The sequence below is a fragment of the Candoia aspera genome, chromosome 17 (assembly GCF_035149785.1).
Source record: "Candoia aspera isolate rCanAsp1 chromosome 17, rCanAsp1.hap2, whole genome shotgun sequence".
Lineage (NCBI taxonomy): Eukaryota > Metazoa > Chordata > Lepidosauria > Squamata > Boidae > Candoia > Candoia aspera.
In genome coordinates this window covers 3,964,458-3,982,439 of record NC_086169.1, presented here as the reverse complement: position 1 = coordinate 3,982,439, position 17,982 = coordinate 3,964,458, and the positions used below count along the sequence as shown (strand labels likewise).

The following is a 17,982-nucleotide window of genomic DNA, read 5'->3' as shown; positions in this document are numbered from 1 at the left end:
GCAAACCTGCCCCGTTTCATTGCTTTCTGGTTCAGGGTATTATAAAGCCCAGAAAATGAGTTAATTTAGTAACCAGGTCTGGTATATCATATGATCCCACTGTAGGAGAAGAAATGATAATCCAGTATATCTACCTAGATCCAACTGTGTATGAAGAGGAGGAGGAGGAGGAGGAAGAAGGAATAATCCAGTAGGACTGCCTAGCTCGTCCTTCCCATCATCCCCATCCCTCTGTCCATGTACAGAGTCCTTTAGGCGGCACCTTGCTAAAAAGTCGGAAATCAGTGCCTGTACATTTTGCGTGGGTATTTTGGGCAACTTTGCGCTTGTGAAAGTCCAGGTGACTTTCTCAGGGCTCCGTCTCCGATGGGTGGAGTGGGGGTGGAAAATACACACATACAAACACCTCTTGGTCTCTGGGCCTTTGGGTCTACATCTCCCCATCTCTGTGTGGCAAGGGAAATTCAGGAAAAGCTAGAATCGGTATTCAGTACAGAACCAGGCACGAATGTAAATCACAAAAATACGCCTGCTGTGACTTTCGGCGAGACGCTGGGAGGGAGCAGGCAAGCTTAGATTTCTGGAATTAGATAATGTGGGAATGTTTCTTCAGATCACTCCCAGTTCTCACTCTGCAGTTTTAAAAGATAACTGGTTTTGTTTTGTTTTATTTTTTCGGCTACCCCGGGATGTTAGATGCCCTCCGTTGGGGTTGGCTCCTTTGTTGGCCTTGCAAAGGCAGGATGGCCCACAACTGTCGCCTTGCCTTGCTACAGGTGGCACAAATTGGGAGCCTGTGCGAATGCCACTTTGGTGTCCTGTGGCAAGGGATGGGTAGAGTAAATTCAAAGCATCTTGGATCATTGGCAGGAAATCTGCGTTTCCGATGCCTGGCTGTTTGACAAGGCACCAGCCAAAACCCGGGTCCTCTGTATAAATAAATCGGCGGCTGAATCAAAGAGCTTTTCATTATTACATATTATGTGTTTCTAAGCTTTTTAATTGATTGTACCCCACCCTCCTTATGCTGTAATAAAGATTTGATTTTGATTTTGATTTTGATTTTGATTTTGATTTGAAGAAAGAGCGGAGAGATCGAGACAGGGACTTAGTTATGGCTGCAGGGTCTGTGAACTCAGGTTGGGCATTCAGATCAGATTCCCAGTTAAGTGATTGCATGTTGAGTGATCGCCTCGTCCTTAAGTGTCCCTTATTTTCAGCTGGGTCCAATCAGTGGGTATTAAGGTTTAAATAAAAGCAAAGAACCAAGAGGGCGAAGAAGGAGCGAAGCGAAGAGGAACTGAGGAGCCTTATGATGAAGGTGAAAGAAGAAAGTGCAAAAGCTGGCTTGCAGCTAAACCTCAAAAAAAAACCAAGATTATGGCAACCAGCTTGATTGATAACTGGCAAATAGAGGGAGAAAATGTAGAAGCAGTGAAAGACTTTGTATTCCTAGGTGCAAAGATTACTGCAGATGCTGACTGCAATCAGGAAATCAGAAGACGCTTAATCCTTGGGAGAAGAGCAATGACAAATCTCGATAAAATAGTCAAGAGCAGAGACATCACACTGACAACAAAGGCCCGCATCGTTAAAGCAATGGTGTTCCCCGTAGTAACATATGGCTGCGAGAGCTGGACCATAAGGAAGGCTGAGCGAAGGAAGATCGATGCTTTTGAACTGTGGTGTTGGAGGAAAATTCTGAGAGCGCCTTGGACTGCGAGAAGATCAAACCAGTCCATCCTCCAGGAAATAAAGCCAGACTGCTCACTTGAGGGAATGGTATTAAAGGCAAAACTGAAATATTTTGGCCACATAATGAGAAGACAGGACACCCTGGAGAAGATGCTGATGCTAGGGAGAGTGGAGGGCAAAAGGAAGAGGGGCCGATCAGGGGCAAGGTGGATGGGTGATATTCTGGAGATGACGGACTCGTCCCTGGGGGAGCTGGGGGTGTTGACGACCGACAGGAAGCTCTGGCATGGGCTGGTCCACGAAGTCACGAAGAGTCGGAAGCAACTAAACGAATAAACAACAACAACCAAGAGGGTGGGTTATTGTAACACCTTATTTTGTGCACAGCTTGGCACAAAACTGTTGTTGTTTTTTGATTCCTGCACATTTTTTAAGGGCAACTGGCCTAGTTTATAGAGGATCTCTGGGTTTGGCTGTTCTGGTCACAAATGCGAAAGAGATTTTGCTGTTTATGGTGACGGGAAGAGAGATCATGTCCTGGCCATTGATACCAGAAGCTTGTTCATACAGGTACTCCTCACTTAACGACCACAATTGGGACCGGAATTTCAGTCACTGAGCAAAGCGGTCATTAAGTGAATCTGACCCAATTTTACAAACTTTTTTACAACGGCAATTAAGCAAATCACCACCGTCATTAAGCGAGCCACGTGGTGGTTCAGTGAATCACGCAGTTCCCCATTGATTTTGCTTGCCGGAAGCCAGCTGGGAAGGTCAAATGTGGCAGTCGTGACCATGGGACACTGCAACGGCTCAAAGTATGAGGACTGGTCATAAGTCGGTTTTTCCAGCACCGTCGTAAGTCTTGACCATCGCTGAACGAATGGTCATTAAACGAGGACTACCTGTATATGCCAATTGGCAGAATGATCGTCAGAGTCGCCAGCCTTCCCTTGCATGAACGACTGGGCCAGCACAGATCTCACCCGGTTGAAGGTGATGCTTTAGTATTTGTGGCTCGGTCCCTTCGGATCCTTTTCGAATCATAACCAGCGAGGCTGACGATGCTGCAGTCCCTTCCCGCTTTTCTCCCCCTCCCTCGCAGAAATGGAAAACGCAGCCTCCGTTGTGGGCTCTGCCTCCCATCTGCAGCTCCGCTGCCTTGGGAAGCCGAGGGAGCTGGAGATGGGCCCAGGGCTGGGCTGAGTCCGAGAAGGTGGTGGAGGCGGCCTAGGGAAAGCAGGGATCCAAGGCAGAGACAACAGGACCCTAGCAGAGATGGGGAAGCGATGATGGGCAGCCTTGACCTTTGAGGGTCTCCCGTCCAGCGCGGTCTGGAATTTCATTTTTGCCGTTTGAGGAGGCCGAGCCACTAAAGGGACAAAAACAGCTGTCGGGCAGGAACGGTGAGGATGTGCCTGGGGAAGAAGTTGATGGAGGCAACAGCTGTCCGCAGGCAGGGGTGGGATCAGCCACCTGAGTTTATGGCTTCCCCAGATTCCACCCCCGTTCCTTAGTCCAGGCTGGACAGCTGGCATTAGCCGCTGTTTTGCGTTTCCCACAATGCTGCAGGGGCGTCTCACTGGGGGATTCTGGGAAACCTTAAAGTCACTGCCCTACCCCCGCTTAGCCAGCCCTGCCCTCCGTCCCGTGTACACGGTTGCAGGTCAGCCTGATCCTTTACGACCATTACGTGCCCCAGCAGCTCAACGAAGCTTATCCAAAGAGCTCCTTCCAAAAAATCATCCAAGCAAGACAGGATTTTTTTCCCCCTCTGGCTCTTGGCTTGCAACCATTGCTCTTGAGCAGTGCCTTGCCTCAGAGGATTCCTGGGAAGATCACCCCAAACAGAATAGATCTGAATACTTCTCTACAAATCTGCCCACCCTCTTTTAAAGCTAAGCCCATGGACTCCAAAAACTAGCTCTGAGCCAGATGAAAAAGGATTTGGGGTTGTCTGCTTTGAGTCTTCTGCCAAGGTTAGTGAGTGACTTTGAGTTCTATGTGCCTCCCTCTTCTTCATGCCTGATTTTATTACAAGTAGTCCTCGACTTACGACCACAATTGGGACCGGAACTCTTGTTGCTAAGCGAGGCAGTTGTTAAGCGAGTCACACCTGATTTTAGGGCCTTTTGCCATGGTCATTAAGGGAATCACAGTGGTCGTTAAGTGAATCTGACTTCCCCCATTGACTTTGCTTGTCAGAAGCCGGCTGGGAAGGTTGCCAATGGCGATCACGTGACCCCGGGATGCTGCAACCATCGTAAGCATTAGCCAGTTGCCAAGCACCTAAACTGTAATCATGTGACTGCAGGGGTGCTGCAACGGTCATAAGTGTGAGGACTGGTCATAAGTCACTTTGTCCAGTGCTGTTGTAGCTTCGAATGGTCGCTAAACAAATGGTTGTAAGTCGAGGAGTACCTGTATACACCACCTGCTAATTTCCACCCCCTCCTGCCTTGAGCTGGGTCTCACCCCTATAAAGAAACCAGGACTCAGTTTATAAATAGCATTAAATAAAACCGGCACCACTTTATTGCTTTTAGAAAACAAACCATTAATAAACAATAATTAATAATATTAACATAGTGCTTACAAACCAAATGGATACACAGGTCCCACCTCCCGGCCCAGGGGACTCGCCTCAGGGTCCAAGAGACTGGCTGCTGCCCGTTAAATTATAACTTAATTAAATTAACTTCGGTTGGCAATCCCTTTGGCCGGTGGAGGAACAGGGTGGGGTGGGGGAAACGGGGGTGTTGCATCGAAGGGGTCCTCCTCTGGTTCTACAGAGGTTTTAAATAGATCCGCCCCTCCAGGGGGAAACTTCGGGGTTAGGGACACTCCAAGAAGATCAAGCAAGGCCAAAGAGTGCTAAGCAAAAGAGGGAGCTTGGAAGCCAATTGTTGGGAGCGCAGCCCACTCCTTCAGTTTTCCTGCTCTGCTGCTGCCCCCCAAAATGGGAGAAGAGATCCCCTCCTGTTTTAAAAGCACTGGACAATCCAAGGAGGTGCTTCAGGCCGGACCATCTCCATGCCTGGGGGGTGGGCTGGGGCATACATGGAGAACCCAGGGCAGTGTTTCTCAACCTTGGCCACTTTAAGAGGGGTGGACTTCAACTCCCAGAGTTCCCCAGCCAGAATGGCTGGCTGGGAAATTCTGGGAGTTGAAGTCCACCCCTCTTAAAGTGGCCAGAAACACTGACCTAGGGACAGGGAAAGGTGTCCAAGTTGTAGCAGCTGTGTGTGCAAGTGACACTTGCCGCCTGCACTGGCAATCGGAGGCTCTTCATCCCCCGCTGCTCTAACCACTAGTCTCCACTCCCTTCTCAGTACCGTCTGGTAGCCTCCCCTCCCAGCTCCATTCGTCCCCTGGACGAAGGGGTCTCCCCTGGAGGCATGGTGGGGTGGGAGGGCTGGCATGATTGAAGCCTTTGCTTGCCACTGTCCTGCCAAGCTGGCACGTTACAGGAGAGGCATTCAGCCTGGAGTGGCTTGTCCTACCCCAGGCTGCAATTTTTCTGGTGCCCAAGAGAGGTGGGTTGCAGGCCAGACCTGGAGAGCGTTGGCCCCGCGCTTGCTCTGGATGGCGGGTGCCCACGAGCAACAGGGCCCACGCATCGTCGAGTAACGCGCTTGGAAGCAGGAGGAGAGATGCGCAAGGGAGGAAGCGCTTGAGGGATGAGGTAGACACAATTGATTCAGACGTGGGGCACCCCAGAGCCAAGCGTCATCAGAGAGCGAGGGAACCAATTCCGCCGCCTGCTCAAGCCTCAAAAGTATGCATGGCCGGTCTTCGTCAAAGATCGCCTCCCCCCCCTCCGTAACTCAACTCTGCTCCCCCAGGATGACAAATAAATAAAAACAACAATAAATATAGTACAGGTGTGGCTGGGCACACACGACTAAGGGTCCAGCCACAACGAAAAATCAACCCACGGCAGGGCTCAGTTTGACTCGGATCTGGCTCTCCCAGGCCAGCAACCTTTTTCTTCTGCTCCTCCGTTCTTGGCTTCTGAATGTTTCCATTCTGCCAAGCGCCAGAGGCCTTCTCTTCCTCTTTTTTGGCTCCTCGGTGGCGTTTGAAGGTTCTTTTCTTCCAACTTTTCGCATTCTCCCCCCGTCCTGGAGGGCATTCGCTAAATCTAACATGGCAGCGCTAAGTTGAGCTGCATCTCAGACCTGGGGACTCCTGGCTGCTGCTTTGCCTCGCCTTGCCCCCCCCCCCCAGTCCCAAATTTGCCTCCTGCTTCGCCCAGCGTCTGAGCGGAGCCAAGCAAGCCAGGAATTGGTCTGCAGCCGGCCGAGAAACGAAGGGTCCCCGAATGCCAGCCTCTGCCGAGCCATATCGCCGCCGCTTATAACTGTTTTGTCCCAGGTTCCTTGCAGTGTGGTCCTCTTTGCAAAGCAGGCTGGGGGCAATGCAGCCCTCTGCCCCGCAGCTCCTGGCCTCCCCTGCAGTGGGGAGGGGGCGAGAGCAGTTTGAGACCCCTGCCTGGCCCCCTCTGGCTAAGGCTGCTCTATTTGCGCCCTCGTCGGCTCTGTAGCACTTCTAGGATCCGGGCCCTCTGCTTCAGCCACTGGTAGGAAAGCCTTTTGGGCGGCTTGGGGAGAAAGAAGGTGTACTTAAGGCGTGGCACCTTCTGATCGGTCACCACCAGGGCTTGCAAGGTGAGCGGCTCCTTCAGGGGCCCGCGGCCGGTGATCATCTCCATTGCCTTGGTGGCCCCGCTGTAGCGCAGGGTGACGCCGCCCTGCAGGTGGATATCCTGCTCAGAGGGGGTCAGGATGTAGTTGCCATTGAGCGCATAGGAGCCGTCCTGCCGGCGCAGCGCTAGGTAGATGCCGTCGGCCGACGCCGAGCTGCTGCTTTGGCGAATCAGGATGCTGGTGGCCCCCGCCGGGATGGTGACCACGTCGTTGTACCCGTAGCTGTGGGTTAGCAAAACCAGGGTTAAACTCGGGGAGGGACAAGGGCTGACCGTGGGGGATAAAATAATCAAGTCCCTCTTTTTTGCTCACGATATATTTTGCAATATTTATAGCCTGCCCCGATCCTGGAGGACTTTGAGCGGGGATCGCCAAGTCAGAGCCAACAACTGAACGTTGCCCACCATGTGCAAAATTTAAATCGTGTTGAAAAAGAGTCAGTGTTAACATTGCGGGTCCCCTTTGGGCTTTCGAAGTCATGTTTTGGAGGTCTCATCTCAAATCTTGGGGGGCCATCAACCCTTCAAAGTGCACGGGTATTCTAAGTAGCTAAGGCCTGCCTGCAGTGAGGGGTGCATGAATTCCTTGTACACGTGGCATCAACTTTTATGGAAATGAGTGTGCAGGAGGAGTGGTTAGTTTGGCAGCTTGGCTGGCGAGCTAGCTGGACAAAGATCCTTGCGGAACAGGAGAGGGGGACTCGTGATTCGCAATTGGTAAGAACTTTTTGGAAAAAAAGAAAAGAAAAAGGGGTTGGGAATCACAGCATTCCCTGTAACGCAGGAGTGCATTGCATTTGAAAAGTCCAGATGTTCCTGCATGGGTCTCCTTTGGCTGCTGTGAAGCCCCAACGTTTTGCTTTAAAGCTCGAACAATCCTCTTGCTTTAATAAATTGCTTAAGTCAAAAGTGTGGGAAACCTGGACCCCATTTGGTCTTTCAGTGAGCGATGCAGTAGGGCTGTGTTGCTAAACAACGCTAAGGGTGTATCCATACAAACACCACCTATACATTGAAATGGAGTATTTATTTATTTAATTTTCTATCCTGCCTTTATTATTTTTAGAAATCACTCATGGCAGCAAACATACCTAGTACTCCTCCCTCCTCCTATTTTCCCCACAACAATAACCCTGTGAGGTGGGTTGGGCTGAGAGGGAGGGACTGGCCCACAGCCACCCAGCCGGCTTTCATGCCCAAGGCGGGGCTAGAACTCTCCTGCCATGCCTGATTGGCTCTTGGGCTGAGAGGGAGGGACTGGCCAACAGTCACTCAGCCAGCTTTCGTGCCTAAGGCGGGACTAGAACTCACAGTCTCCTGGTTTCTAGCCTAGCACCTTAACCACTAGGCCAAACTGTATCTTATGGCTATGTGAGAGCCAGTTTAGTGTAGTGGTTAAGGCAGTGTTTCTCAACCTTGGCAAGTTTAAGATGGGTGAACTTCAACTCCCAGAATTCTGGGAGTTGAAGTCCACCCATTTTAAACTTGCCAAGGTTGAGAAACACTGGGTTAAGGCATCGGGCTAGAAATTGGAAGACTGTGATTTCTAGCTCCGCCTTAGGCATGAAGCCAGGTGGGTGATTTTGGGCCAGCCACTCTCTCTCAGCCCTAGGAAGGAGGCAATGGCAAACCACTTCTGAAAAACCTTGCCAAGAAAACTGCAGGGACTTATCAAGACAGTCTCTGAGAATCCAACACAACTGAATGGGGGGAAGAAATGGCTACATGGCCCTATATTTTAGCCATGGACTGAATGCTGCCAAGATTCTGAAGGGCATCCATCGCGCGCCCAGCTTTTCAACATCATAAGCCAAAAGGTCACTTACTGGGGCTTGGTGAAGGAGCGGTAGACCTTTGTGCATTTCGAGTTGTCGCCCCCGCACACCATGCATTTGTCAAACTTCTTCTTGGACCCAATGATGCGGTCACAGCCGGCGTGGACGCAGCGCCCCTGGACGCAGACCGAGGTAGATTCTGGCGAGCAAGGTGTTCCGTCGGCCACCTGGAATGGAGGAGAAGGTCCGTCTTAGTTCCAATCGCTCCAGCTGTTGCCCTCTGGATGTTGTGGACTCCAGCGGCAGCCGGCGGATAGGATCGTGAGAGCCGGAGCGCGAGATGTCTGGGGGAGGGGGACACCAACACATTCACCTACGGTCAGGCCCGAAGGCCCGGCTCCTGTGTTCCAGCTTACCCTTGGTTCCAGCACGTAATAGTAGCCTAAGGCATGGGATTGGCAGGTCAGCTTGCATTGATCGCGCTTGGCCACCCCGCTGTAGCGAGGCACCCAGTCCATGGGCGAGGGGTAGTCTTTGAACATGTCAGCTCGGTGGTTGTACACGGCACACTGTTGCTCCCGGAAGGTTAAAGCTGGAAGAAGAAAAAAAGCCCATCCTTGAACCAGGTTGTGGGAGGGAAAGATGGGAAGGGACGCGCCGTCCTCTGCAAATGTGTGTGGGGATACACAATGCTTATCAGTGTGGACACAGTGTTTCTCAGCCTTAGCAACTTTAGGATGGGAGGACTTCAGCTCCCAGAATTCCCCAGCCAGCACGGACTGGGAGATCCTTTGGAGACCTGTTTTTACGGTAACGTGAGACAAAGCGCCTCGGCCGCATGTTGAACAGGAAAGCCGTTCAGCCGACTGAAAGGGCCAAAAAAACTCAGCTCACCGTTTCCATCGGGGCAGTCCTGGGCATTGCAAGAACGAAACTGGGTCCTCTTCCCTTCGCAGTATTTGCCGCCATTTCGGGGCACCGGCTTGTTGCATTCGCGGGTCGAGTACTGAACTCCACCGCCACAAGTGCGGGAACACTCTCCCCAGGGGCCCCAGCGCCCCCAACCTCCATTGGTGGGAATCTGCAATGATTAGAAGGGACCGGCTGAAGATAAAGGCACCAGATTTTTTAAAACCTGCAGCAGCCTCGGATCCTGCGTTCTGATTTAAAAGTGCAGATGCTGGCTAGATTCATACGGACAGGTTCTGGCTTCGAAGCTGCAGAGTTCCCCCATTCTCGTGAACCTCCCAGAGTCCCCCGTATGAGGGAGATGGGCGGTGATAAAAATATGATTAAATAAATAAATTAATTGTGCTAAACAAGCCACAGGATGGTTGAACGTTTATCTTTAGCCATTTTTATTGCACGTTCTTCCCATCCACCATCTAGCAGATACTAAGTTGGAGACACAGCTTTGCTTATGGCAAGATCTCCGTGGCTCAATTCGGGAAGGGTAGAGGATTGCCCTAGGGTGGGAAGACCAAGATTCAGAGAGCCAAGCAGTTATGGAACGGTTCTCTCTCTGCCTGGCCTACCTCAGCCATTTTCTTGTGAATAGGGTGGACATTACCTCCTTGAAGGAAAAGAAGGACAGATACAGATTTTAAAAGTCACTAGACTACATTCGAGAGCCAGTTTGGTGTCGCGGTGAAGGCACCAGGCTAGAAACCGGAAGACGGTGAGTTCTAGTCCCACCTTGGGCACGAAGCCAGCTGGGTGACCTTGGGCCAGCCACTCCCTCTCAGCCCTAGCAAGGAGGCAATGGCAAAGCTCTTCTGAAAAAAACTTGCCAGGAAAACTGCAGGGACTTGTCCAGGCAGTCTCCGAGAATTGGACACGATTTAAAAAAAAAAAATTACATTAGCTCTAAGATGTACTTTCTGCCACACTAGGCTTTCTGCAGAATGGCAAAAAGACAGGTGGATAACAGATCCCAGGGAGAGCTTAGCCGGATCGCCAAAGCACCAAACTCGGAAAACGAGGGAAGAACGGGTGTGAAAAAGCTCGCTGAAAATGTTCTGTGTGTATTTCAGATATACCTCTAAACGCTCTTATCTCTAGGGGCTGAGTTTTCCCCCAAGGGGTGTGCTGACCGCATAGGTGGGAGATATTTATATATATATATATATATATATATATATATATATATATATATATATATATATATATTTGGGTCTCTTCCCTCTTCAATCGTGTGGCCCCAAACCGACCCACATCTGTTCCCCCTCCAATTCTGTGGCCCCTAATGGACCAGCCCATCTGCCAGAAGAACAACTTACATCATATTCTTTCAGCTGCGTATGGCTGATGCACTCGCCGCTCATACAGCTTTTTCCTTCCCCGCACCGCGTCCCGTCTGCCCAGGGAAAATTCTTGGTCTGGCACATGAACTGCCCATTGATCTGGCCCGTGCACCACAGCGAGGAGCATGGTGTGTGTGTGTGGGGACAGTGGCGGGATTCGCTGCCAAAGCTAAGCTGGCATTGCTGGTCCACGTTGTAATTGCTGCCAGGGAAGACAGCGGGCAGCTTCAGAGTTTCGTGCGGCTTGTCTAGGAGGCAATGGCCTGAAAAGGGGCAAAAAACGGAATGGAGTCTTAGTCTTGCTAAATTCCTTGCCAAATTCTTTGAGTTTAGCTCTTTTTCTGCTGTAAATTGTTTAGAAAGATGGTTAGCCACTAGACAACCTGCTCCCCAACTGAGCATCTTAACCTCCTGTCTCAGGACGCCTCCCCATTTTCATCTTCGCCTCGCTGTGATTGAAGGAACAACACTAAAATGCACAGAGGTGCGTGAAGCATTTGTTCCTTGAGCTTTTCAAAAGGGCTTTTTTAAAAAATAAAAAGTAAATCCTACTATAAAGGAATATGCTGGTTAAAGAGAACCACTGGCCAGGAAGATCTTACGGGGACGAAAAGAGAAACCGGATCGTACCGTGGCCATTGTCCAAGAATTCGGTAATGAAGCGGCCGCTGCACGGCGACCACATCTCGTCCGGATTCACCGGAGACATGACGGCGGCCATCATGTGGCGGGAGTTGCTGTGACGGTTAAGTTCTTTGCAGTGTTTGTCGTCGTCGTGCAACATGTTGAAGACGTGACCTGTGAGTGGAGGAGCATAACCTCAGTTCCTTCGGCCCCTGTCCTGTTTAAACCACGGTAAATATTCCCTGGTTCTACATTTGCCCTGCGAGAGCTGAATCTGCCAACTTGGCTAGCAAACCTCAACCTATTTCCTTTTCGGCCCCTTGACTCAGGTTTCGGCTCCCTGTAGCTGCCCTTTTGAATGGGTTGACAAAGATTAAATGCAAAGAAATCCAGGAACCAAACCTGGAGTGTTATATAAATATACTGGACAGACGATAGAACTGAGATCTTTGCTGAGCAGAAACAAATATGTGGAAATATTTGAATTGTTACCCAAGCATTGATTTTAGCCGATTGAGTAGCCCATGCATTCTCTTTCTCTTTCTCTCTGTCCCTCTGTCTCTCTCTCTGTCAATATGACAAATTTATCCTGATTTTCTCCCTTGCTTTAAGAGCATTGAGAGAACTTCAGTCTGATGAGGATGCTAAGAATCCTCTCACGGGGATCCTTAGTTTCTGGCAAAGAGGAAAATTGTGTTCTCTGTCTCGTCTAAAGCTGTAATGATCCGATAGACATTTAATTGGCAATACAGGTAGTCCTCACTTAGCAACCACAACTGGGACCAGCGAAGTGGTCGCTAAGTGAAACCGCGACTGTGCTTACAATCTTACTTCAGCTTTCCTTTGCTTTACTGACCCGTGAAGGTCATAAACAAGAGGATTGGTCATAAGGTTGCTTTTCCATCACTGCTGTAACTGCAAACGGTCACTGTATGAGGCAGTCACTAAGCGAGGACGACCTGTAAGTCTCGTGCAAGTTTGTCAGGTTTATTTCAAGCTAGAGAATTGCCCAGAAAAGGGGCAGATAAATTTGATGCAGGTTGAACATTTAGTTTATTCAGATAGGCGTGTCTGTTGGAAGGTCAAGCTCTGATCCCACTTACCCAGTTCGTGGGCTGCGGTGAAGGCTGACTGGAGCCCATCATCCTCGACAATGGAACAGCTGCGGGCTGGGTCACAGACTGTGCCAACGTCTGCCATGCCCAGGGTGCCACAGCTGGAGCGCCCGCAGAGATCCTGCCAGCAGAAAGAGAAGCATATATTGTAAAAATGGTTCCCCCAGCCCTCCAGGGGTAAAGCTAGGTTCCTAACCAGGCTTCCTGTCAGCCCAAGGAAGAAACTACAGGTCACGAAAAATAATCCCACTTGGATTTTATATTTATATTTATTATTTTAGTATTGTAGATGCTGATTTGGTAATTTTACGTGTTGAGGTTTTAAAGGAGAAATTCATTGTAAACCGCCCAGAGTCCCCCTCCTGGGGGGAGATGGACAATAATAGAAATGTGAATAATAAATAAAATAAAATAAAATAAAATAAAATAAAATAAAATAAAATAAAATAAAATAAAATAAAATAAAATAAAATAAAATAAAATAAAAAATAATAAGTGGGAAGCCGACGTTCTTTTAAAGCCCAGCAGCATAATTTCTATTTCCAGTAGAATAACTTCCAATAGCTTCTATTGCCTTCTGGGATCTACGTGAGCTTTGAAGGAATTCTAGGAAATTGAAACTGGCATAGGAGCGGCCATCGAGAATTTGGAAGTGTCTGTTTTTATTGTTTTTAAAAAAGGCCAATAAGTCGGTAGAAAATATCCTTCAGCAGCACTTCTCAAGCTCGGCAACTTGAAGAGGGGTGGACTTCAATTCCCAGAATTCTCCAGCCAGCAGGCTTGCTGAGGAATTCTGGGAATTGAAGTCCATCCACCTTAAAGCATGCTGGCTGGGGAATTCTGGGAGTTGAAGTCCACCCCTCTCCAAGTTGCCGAGTTTGAAAAACACTGTCCTAGCGGGAGCTTCAGGAAGCCTTCTGCCAATTTCTGTCTAGGAAATCAGGCTTTCGTATCTGGCCACGCCCACTGTCGGGCCATTTTGTGAAAGCGCCCCCGAGACGCTCTTAAAGCCCCCAACGTTTCCGCTGGCTCCAAAAGACTGGGGCCTGTTTTACCCCACTAAGATGCCTGCCAGCTGGGACGGGCGCCTTGGAATAGCCTCCCACCTGTCTGGTGAAGAGAATGGCTGTGTCAAAATGCTCCGGGTCTTTGTCGCTGGCTTTGTTGAGGCCCTTCTGCCACGTGCAGAAGTTGCGCAGAGTCTCGGCCGCGTTGGAGGTGACCCGCAGCCCGTCCTCGGATTCTCCGATCACCACCAGCCTGGTCACCACCAAGTTGACGGGATTCCTGAGGCTCGGGTGGCGGAAGAACTTGGCGGCCGCCGCCATGATGGTGAGCAGGTACGGCTTGAGGCCTGCTCCGTGGAACCGCATCATTTCTTCATCAGCCACCACCAGGGTCTCCACGTAGCGTGGGATGGAAGCAAACCGCTGTGGGGAGAAAGAAGGGCACAAAAAGTTGAGCGTGGCCAACGTCACACGAGAGTATCGGTTGGTCCCCAGGTCGAGAACCAGGATCTGGATTGGAAATGATAATATATTATATTATATTATATTATATTATATTATATTATATTATATTATATTATATTATATTATATTATATTATATTATATTATATTATATTATATTATATTATATTATATTATATTATATTATATTATATTATATTATGCCTCTTTTTCCTATTACGCTGTAAAAGGAGTCTGCCTGAATATCTGATTAAGCTCAGTTATTATTATTACTTCCTCCGGGGCTGGAAAAGACCAGGAAGGAAGGAAACAGGAAGGAAGGGAAGACCCTCGACTCCCAGGTATTGGTTCTTAAAGCTGAAAGTGGTGCAGGAGCCAAATTAAAACAGCCAGAGCAGATGGCTTGTTGAAGCTGGCCTTTCAGCATCACCGAAGGAGGGGCCCCCTCCCCAAGTCCCCTGGCTGCTTTTGGGGGGTGCACTTCTGAGAGAAGACCGTAAAATCATGGTTCTGATGAGCAGTATGTGAATGAAGTCATAGATTCCATGTTGGTTTAAACAATCTGGTGGCAGGTGGTGGAAACGCCGATGGCTGTCCGAGACAGGTGAGTCCCTGTAGGTCAGAATGGGGTCCATGGTAAACATTTGCATTTGGTGATCTCGTTGAAAAAGAAGCTTCAGCTTCAGGACCAGCTGTTTCAAGAACTGTTCCAAACCAAACCCCAAGTTTGGTGGATTCATCTACCGCTATCTGTTCAGCCTAAGGGAGCTGCTGGTGAGCCACGTCTCTGCCCTGGACCTCGCCAAGCAGTGGGAGAGTTAAATCTCTGCACTTCTCTGCAGCTTGATTTGGCTGCCTGCTGGGCGACTTTTCTGAGCCAAGAAAGGGCGCGGGGCAGTTGCTGTGGCTGGCACAGAGCCCCGAGTCCTGAAAGTTTGGTACAGCAGGAGAACAGGCAGGGGTTATGCTAAGCCTGGGTCCCCTTGGTTCTGCCTGGTGTGGAGATCCCCGCAGCACTGTGAGCCCGGCCACAGCTGCCCGTGTGGGGTATTATTATTTCGAGGGGAGCTGGCTGAATGTGTGAATGCCACTCAGTTACTGGGCTAAGAATCCAGCAAGCAGACTTCACCTCCAGCATTCAACCCAGAGCCCTCTCCCCAAGCTGAAATGGGCAGCCTTCCTTTATGGTGCATTCTGTACCCACATCAAATTGCTGTTTTATTGCCACCGGCATTCCCATGCTGCAGAGGGTTGACCAAGCACAGGACGGAAAACAGGATTTAAAAGCAGTCGGGCGTCGTGAAGGACCTGATTCCACCCTTTTTCTCAGATTGCCTCAGGCCCACATGGGAGGAGAGAAATTCTTTCCTCGGAAAAGTTTGCAGAGCTCGCTCTGTCTGAACACCCTTGCAGAGTGGGTGGTGGCCAGAATAGGCAAATCCAGGGTGGCTGCAACGCAGCGTTTAAAGGCAAGGGACCAGCCATCTCTGCTTCCACGCAAAACGAGGTTTTCCGGCGTGCTTTGAGACAGGTACAGCAAAATCTGCCTTTCCGGGCCCAGCACTTGGGATGTTGGTGGCCCGGAGGGGATACCGAACCCCGAAATGGAGCAGAGGTTTAAAGCAGCTGGGGTTTAGGATCTGGGACTTGGGTGACCTTGGCTGGATTAAGCTGAGATCACACATGCTTGCCAGCCTGGAAAACAGTGGGCCCTTTTGTGCATCTTTGTATTAATAACACTAGCCTAAATCGGAGGACTTTCAGCCTCAGCTCTCCGCAAGCTGGGCTCTGATCCTGTTCTAGTCATCAGTGACTCTGCCAACCTTGGTTTGGTGTGTGCCATCTGCTGGCCTGGCCCGCCTCTGCTCTGGAAGCTCAAATTGGTCTTGGGAACTGGCCCCCTTGCTCTGCTGCTTTTGTGAGATGAGAGTTTGGCTGTCTGTCTTTACATTCAGCTACCTGGCGGGTACCTTTTCCCCAGGAAACCCTAACTGGGCATGCCAGCCGAGCCACTGAGTTGGGAGGGCAGGTTGCCTGCCTCGTTAGCGATTCAGAGGTTTGCCCAATCCTTGCTGATGCCATCTGGCCACCCAAATAAAGAGCTGGCAGGAAAGAGGGAGGGGCTGTGGATGATGGCTGGGAGTGCGCAAACTCTGCCCGCTTTTATTATATTCCCCTGTTATGTTTCGGATGTAACTCAAGGAGGACTTGGGTCCGAGCAATTGACATGGATTTAGAAAATGTGACATGAGCGAGCCAGCGAGTGAATGAGGCTTATTTTCTGTTTCTGTATGAAAAGGAGTTGGGTGTGTGTGTCAAAGAATGTGAGCGCCAATCGCACTTGGCACAGAACACTTACCGTTCGGGGCGAAAGATGGGAGGGACCAGACAGCGAGGAGTTGAAGAGACCAGTGGTGTTCAGCAGTTTTGGGGTTATAAACTTGTGAGAGATCGATGTATGGATTGGTTAGTTTTCGGATGGCGGAATTATCAAGAGATTCCAAGGCAATGGGCTAGCCCAGTGTTTCTCAACCTTGGCAACTTGAAGATGGGTGGACTTCAACTCCCAGAATTCCCCAGCCAGCATGCAATTGATATTTTTCATTTAAAGTCCATTTATGCTGGCTGGGGAATTCTGGGAGTTGAGGTCCACCCATCTTCAAGTTGCCAGGGTTGTTAAACACTGCGCTAGAGAGAGAAATTGGAAAAATAAAACTTCCCTGAAGAATAACAAATTCTTTATTGCTGCCCAGAGATCTATGTAATCACCAGGAGGTAATCTACCTTTTACACATAGAGTCCACCCGCTCAAAAGTAGCTACATATGCTATGGCTAAACACATGGCCTATAACTACCCCACCCTCATTCTCTGTCCTCCCTTGTTTTGCTATTTCTCCCCTTCCCGGGCATTTATAGAGAAAGAAAAATAGTGTAATGCTTCCTTTCCAGCCATACTGCAGTTCAGTCATTCTAAACTCTGGCTGTCATCGCCTCCCATCTTCCCCTTAGGCCATAGTGTGCCTTTCTGAATTGGCAGCCACCTGTCATGGGGCACTGGACTGGAGGGCTAACCCTGGCACCAGACGTGGGCCACCAGGTCTGGCTCTTGACCATGACACTGGGGCTCTGCAGAAGGAGCACACAGGGCAAGCTGGGACCATGGGAAGGAGGAGACATCAAGAAATATTGTGACCCTCAAATGTGGGACTCGGCGCCAGAGGTAACTCTCTCCTGTAAGAACAAGGACATGTTCCTTTCATTCAGGGGATTCAACCAAGAACCCAACACATGAGCAATCTTGAGCATTAAGATCCTCACCAGCCTGCCCTTAGTGAATATGGTGGACATATCTCCCTACCTTTGTTCTTCTGGGGGATGAGTCCATCTTCTCCCGAAGCTTTCCTTCGTCACTTGACACACCATCCGGCACTTGCGCGCCGACCCCACACATCGGCCCATCCCCTTTGTCCAACATCTTCCTCCTCACCACGTGGGCCCCGGGTCCTCCTGTCGTGTTCGGGGTCCCCCCTTTCACAGGCTGGATGTGGTACTCGGTGCCCCAGTACTGCAGCACCCCGATCAAAGAGATTCCATCAAAACTGATCGCCACAATCGATTCTGGATCTGAGTTGATTGTCCCGGTGAAGTAGTTCCCACGTTCGGGAGGACTGTCTACCACTTGCCCAAGTCTGCCCAAGTATTGTACGGTCAAGCCCTCTGTGAAGAAGCTTGGGTCTTCCTCTAAATCAAGAGTCAGTTCTTCTCCAAATATCCAGAGTCGAAAAGAGAGGTGATGGTCCGAGTCAATGCCGTAATCGAGGGAGTTGTCATTCTCAAGCGTGCCAGCTGGGTCTTGACTAGCAGAAAACGTGACATTCAGTTTTTCAGGGTAAACGATTTCTTCGTCATATCTGCCCAAAGAGCCCCTTTGGGTCGCTGACAAAGCCATGTTAGAGCAAGTGAGGAGCAGAAGAATAAACATGGGGGAAAATATTTGTTTAAAGTCAACTTTAGAGAAAAATGGGGGGCACTCCCCAAAATAGGGATCTTAGTAAGGGTAAAGCAAATCCCTTACAATTTGCACAGAAGAATGCAGCAAATAATATAAGCAAGTGAGAAAGACGCAACAGATCTTCCCCGTTCTCTCTGCTGCTTGCAACTCTTAAGTTGATAAAATTTCTCACCAGGAGGAAAAATCAGATCAAATGTGAAGACCCTCTGCTTGCTTTTTTAGCCGCTGAGAGGAAATGATTGAAAAACGGTCTTTGACAGATTTTTTTCCTTCCTCCT

At 49.7% G+C, this 17,982-nt stretch overlaps 2 protein-coding genes across 2 annotated transcripts in view; both read right to left on the bottom strand.

Annotated features, from left to right (window-relative positions):
• The window catches only part of TTC9C (tetratricopeptide repeat domain 9C), a 395,268-nt gene that overhangs the window by 299,537 nt on the left and 77,749 nt on the right, over positions 1-17,982 (bottom strand). The gene's annotated exons all lie outside the window — the stretch shown is intronic.
• Positions 5,056-17,641, bottom strand: ADAMTS4 (ADAM metallopeptidase with thrombospondin type 1 motif 4). The gene is made up of 9 exons (XM_063317154.1): positions 17,051-17,641; positions 13,327-13,650; positions 12,209-12,341; positions 11,112-11,279; positions 10,458-10,744; positions 9,073-9,259; positions 8,595-8,770; positions 8,230-8,405; positions 5,056-6,626 (listed from the first exon to the last, which is right to left on the bottom strand). Exons 1-9 carry the CDS (start codon positions 17,639-17,641, stop codon positions 6,215-6,217), a joined length of 2,454 nt encoding a protein of 817 aa, XP_063173224.1. The 3' UTR covers positions 5,056-6,214.

Bases quoted from the DNA above. Each gene is read 5' to 3' on its own strand.
- ADAMTS4 (XM_063317154.1), bottom strand. From the start codon at position 17,641: ATGGCTTTGTCAGCGACCCAAAGGGGCTCTTTGGGCAGATATGACGAA. The intron at 13,651-17,050 runs GTAGGGAGATAT...TTCTCCCCACAG, and splicing joins CATCCCCCAGAAGAACAAAG to CGGTTTGCTTCCATCCCACG. The intron at 10,745-11,111 runs GTACGATCCGGT...GCCCCTTTTCAG, and splicing joins ATTCTTGGACAATGGCCACG to GCCATTGCCTCCTAGACAAG.